This window comes from Echinops telfairi, unplaced genomic scaffold (assembly GCF_000313985.2).
Source record: "Echinops telfairi isolate 266 unplaced genomic scaffold, ASM31398v2 ScPeMD7_7469;HRSCAF=8507_0, whole genome shotgun sequence".
NCBI lineage: Eukaryota > Metazoa > Chordata > Mammalia > Afrosoricida > Tenrecidae > Echinops > Echinops telfairi.
The window spans coordinates 18,728,366-18,733,567 of NW_022111372.1; the positions used below are offsets into that span (position 1 = coordinate 18,728,366).

Consider the following 5,202-nt stretch of genomic DNA (forward strand, 5'->3'; position numbering starts at 1 on the left):
GAAAAATGAGGACCTAATGTCGGGGGGTTTAAGTGGAGAGAAAATGTTTTGAGAATGATGTACAAATGTGCTTTACACAACTGATGTGTGTATGGATTGCGATAACACTTGTATGAGCCCCTAATAAAATGTTAAAAAACAAACAAACTAGATCCATATCGCCTCTGTAGTTGGATATTACTCACATCTAGGGCTATGAATGTAAAGAGGCAATGGACTGGTGGTATATCTGTACCAAGAAATGGATTGAGACCAATAACAATAGTTGGAATTTAAGAATTCTGAAAAACTCAAGACAAAAAATGCCATCAGAGTTTAATCACATTTTAAACAGGAAATGATAAACTAAGTCTTTTTGCATTGTCCTGACAAAGAAATTGCATGTACTATTAGGAAGATTACTCAAGATTTGATTAAGACTCTTTAAGGAGGAATGTGTCTTAAGAGAAAACAAAAACCCTAGGGTAAGTCTTTCCAGCCTCTTCCTGGAAAGTGAGGTCTTTATTCCCAAATATGAGACAACAGAGACATCTAGAGGTTGCTATGATAAGTCATTATTTATTAATGTGTTTTCACTATTTAGAGAGACTAGTTTGAATTATTATATGTAATTCTTCACCTTATATACAGGCAGAATTTTATACAGGTAAAAGTACCTTTTTTCTAAGTACTGATTTTCAAATAGGGAAAATTTACAATATCAATAGAAATTGCCACAAGAGAGTTAGAAGTTAAAGGGAAAAAATGGCAAGATCAAATTAATATTCACACAAACTCACTGCCATCAAGTTGGTTCTGACTCACAGTTGACCCTATGGGGCAGAGTAGAACTGCCCCTTTATGTTTTCTAAGAATTAATCGGTAAAGGAACAGATAGCTGCATCTTTCTCCCTTAGAGCAAATGATGGTTTTAAACTACTGACTTTGTGGTTCAAGATATAAATACTGTTTTTAACAATTAAAGGACGTAAGGACTATAATGAATTTTTAAAAATTTATCAAGCACATTCCAGAGAATAATTACTTTTACTCTGTGTGTGTGTGTGTGTGTGTGTGTGTGTGTGCGCGCAGCAAACAAAGTATGGCTACAGGGAGTAGGTAAGAGATGCTATGAATAAGTTTAGCAAATGATCAAAATGAGACAGGTGAGACTAAATTAAAATGTAACGAAATTCCTCCTCTTTTTTCCTTTCCCCATGAAAAGAGAAGGGATTTAGGACAGGAAGGGAGAAAAATAAGACTAAAGTTATTACATAATTATTTACCTGCGATGGAGCAGCTTTAAAGAAAGTCAGAATCAATTTCCAAGTTAAGAGATACCCGAGAACATAACAGAAGTCCTCACTCAGTGGTTTAATAGTCACTATCTGTCCAACAGAAACACATCCCAGAATATTTTCTAGTAGGTCCTCTTGAGTGCTAAGAAGAGACATCAGCACTGCTGGAGGTGACCTAAAACAAAACAAAAAAAGCAATGGTAAATCAAAACGCCACAAAACTGCTTCACAATTCATCTATAAAAAACAAATAGTATTTATAAACTCAAGCCATTTTAGTAAAACCTATCTCTGTTTAAAAAAGGCCTCCTTTATAGATCCAATTTTCACTATGAATCTCACATAATGACATTTATAGAATTTGAAGATAAGCTACAAAAATAGAGGCTATCCTCCCACCCCCCAGAAGAATTCACTTCAGAGGACAGCAAGCTACAGTTTAGGGAGTGGGGCAAGTCTGATCAGAGCACACAGAAGCAATGAAGAGGAAAGGAGAGAGAGTGGAACACATCCTGGCCCACCAAGCCCAGAGGACGATATTCCTGCTCAGAGTAGCCAATGCACAAGGAGGACCATAGGGCCGGCCCCACCATGAGACAAGACATCTCTCTGACACATATCGCTATGAAGGACAACACTAGAGGCACAGTACAGGAGTTGTGCCAGATGTGACCCCACCACTCTGGGGCAAAACACTAAGGGCATGCAACACAGCAAGGGGATCAAACCAATGAAATCACTGGGAAATACCAAAAACAGACTTTGGGGTCAGGGCGTGGCACCCCATCAGACTCGACTGGAAAACACTCCTAAAGGTCAACAAAGAGACCTGGAACTATTTATAGGATTTTTTTTTGTCGTTGGTTTTTTGTTGTTGTTGCTTTCTTGGTTTTGTTTTCTTTTAGTGTTTGGTTTTGCTCTGCCTTGTTTTTGTGCTTATTACTGTCTCTGCATGTCTATCCAGACAAGATAGGCAGGATAAACAATCCAGAGGAGAAAATGATGGGACCAACAGTTCCAGGGGTCCCTGGGAGAAGGGGAGGCGGGGGCAAGGAAGTGGGTGTTAACAAACCCAGGGACAAGGGAACAAGTGATCTAAAATCGATGGCAAGGAGGCATAGGATGCCTGGGAGGGCTTGATCAAGAGCAATGTAACCGAGAGGAAATACTGAAACCCAAATGAAGGCTGAACATGATAGTGGGACAAGAGAAAAGTAAAGGGAAATGGAAGAAAGAAATAGGAGGCAAAGGGCATTTATAGAGGTCTAAATAAAGGCATGTACATATGTAAATATATTTATATATAATAATAGGGAAATAGATCTATGTCCATATATTTATATGTTAAGTATTGAGGTAGCAGGCATTGGGCCTCTACTCAAGTGCTCCTTCAACACAAGGACACTTTGTTCTAATAACCTGGTATTCTGTGATGCTCACCTTCCCAATACAATCGCTGAAGACAAATAGGTGATAAGCAAATGTGGTGAAGAAAGCTGATGGTACTCAGCTATTTAAAGATATAGCATCTGGGATCTTAAAGGCTTGAAGATAAACAAGCGGTCATCTAGCTGAGAAGCAACAAAGCACATCAGCCTGTGTGATCATGAGGTGTTGATGGGATCAGGTATCAGGCATTAAAGACCCAGAACAAGCAATCATATCAATGTGAATGAGGGGGAGTGTGGAGTGGAGACCCAAAGTCCATCTGTAGACAACTGGACATTCCCTTACAGAAGGGTCACAAGGAAGAGATGAGCCAGTCAGGGTGCAGTATAGCACCGATGAAACATACAACTTTCCTCTAGTTCTTTAAGGGTTCCGCCCTGCCACTATCATGATCCTAATTCTACCTTGCAAATCCGGCTGGACTATAGCATGTACATGGGTACAGATAAGAGCTGGAAACACAGGGAATCCAGGACAGAAAAACCCCTCGGGACCAATAATGAGAGTGGCAATACCAGGAGGGTGGGGGGAAGATAGGGGGATGGGGAGAACTGATCACAATGACCTACAATATAACCCCTTCCCAGGGGGGACACACAGCAGAAAAGTGGGTGAAGGGAGACATCAGTCAGTGTAAGACATGAAAATATAATAATTTATAAATTATCAAGGGTTTGTGAGGGAGGGGAGGGAGGGAGGAAAACAATTAGGAGCTGATACCAAGGGCTCAAGTAGAAAGAAAATGCTTTGAAAATGAGAGCAGCAGATGTACAAATGTGCTTGACACTGGATGGATGGATGGATGGATGGATGGATGGATGGATGGATGGATGGATGGATGGATGGTGGGAGGGAGGGAGGGAGGGAGGAAAGGAGGGATGGTGATAAGAGCTGTATGAGCCCCCAATAAAATGATTTAAAATATAGGCTATAAAAGTTAGCATTTGAAGGAAATATACCTTTAGAAAACATCTATTTAAGCATACTGTTTCAGAGATGAAAAAAATCATACAATTAGAGAGACAAAATGGTAAGTCCAATTGGGTCCCTCAGTTTGGCCAGAGGAATTACTGTAGTTTTTCACTGTCGTTGAGTGGACTCTGGCCAATGGCAACCCCATATGTGAAGGCCAAACTGCGCCACAGGGTTTTCAAGCTGCGACATTTCAGAATCAGATCACCAGGGCTAACTTCCAACGCATGTGCTGGGTGTGGAGCTCGTAGTGGAAATCTTAAATGTCTGGGCTTCTCTGGGGATCCATGCGGGAACTACTTGTTGTTATGTGTCGGTGAATCAATTCCAACTCATAGTGACCCTACAGTGCAGAGTAGAACTGCCCCACGGGTTCCTTAGGCTATAATCTTCACGGCAATGGAGCCCTGACAGCACCTTTCTCCATTGGAGAAGAGGCCTAGCAATCTGTACCTGTAACAATCTCAGCCTCCCAGCGACCCCAAAGGACTGAGGACACCTGTCCCACCACATTTGCAAGGCTGCAATGTTCATAGAAGCAGAATGACCCATCTTTCTCCCATGGAGCAGCTAGTAAGCTCCAGCTGTCTACCTTTTGGGTTTTGGCTAACCACTTAAAAAGAGGGATATTAAATTCTACCACAGCCTTTATTATTTTGCAAACGAAGAAAAGGACTTTAAATTCTGTTACTTTATCCTAGTTTCTAAATTATTTCAGTTTACTTAGCAATATACAGTAACCAGATGTCAGAATCCTCACAATTACTCAGAATGAACATACACAGAAAAGCATTACGTGCTTTTGATCATAGACTATTTATAAAATCATTAATTTGAGATAATGTAAGTGAATTTTGTTTATTAAACTACTATATTAATTATAGGCTAACCATTGGGCTGCTAACCTCAAAGTCATCAGCAGTTCGAATCCACCAACCTCCCTGGAAGAAAGTTGAGGCTGTCTTGCCACCATAAAGACTGACTCTCAGAAACACTAAAGCGCTATTCCACTGTCTTATATAGTCACTAATAATTGAAATCAACTCAATGGCAATGAGTTCAGGCTTCTGTGTACTCACTGCCAGTTGAATTTATGAAAATTTCAAAAGGTATACCTTTTGTATATGCCCTTTCAATGCAAACTGACACTATGATTCACGTAGAACACTCATTAAAAATTAATGTTAAAAAAATTAATTTGTTAACTTCCTAGCCAAAAACATTTTAATGATCATTCACATCCAAGCATAAATCAATGCAAATACTTCTTCAATCCAATACCAAGCATCTTCACTTATCGTCCATCTCAGTTTCTTTGTCAACCCTCTGTGGATGCTGCCTAGAGCCACTTCTCAGGAAACGTACTCAGCCACACTACATCCTTCCAGTCTGTTAGTAACTGAGATAGTCTAATGTGCCAGCCTGGCCAATAAACACAAGTGGGATTAACTGTAGGGCAAAGAGATAAATGGCTTGGTGAGCCTCGTCTTTCTTGTCTCTCGCT

The 5,202-nt window shown here is 40.2% G+C and overlaps 1 protein-coding gene across 1 annotated transcript in view; it reads right to left on the reverse strand.

Moving 5' to 3' along the window:
- The window catches only part of LTN1 (listerin E3 ubiquitin protein ligase 1), a 90,204-nt gene that overhangs the window by 12,174 nt on the left and 72,828 nt on the right, over positions 1 to 5,202 (reverse strand). Inside the window, exon 25 of the mRNA XM_045284657.1 lies at positions 1,266 to 1,452. Within this exon, the coding sequence (XP_045140592.1) occupies positions 1,266 to 1,452 (187 nt within the window). The remainder of the gene's footprint in view (positions 1 to 1,265; positions 1,453 to 5,202) is intronic.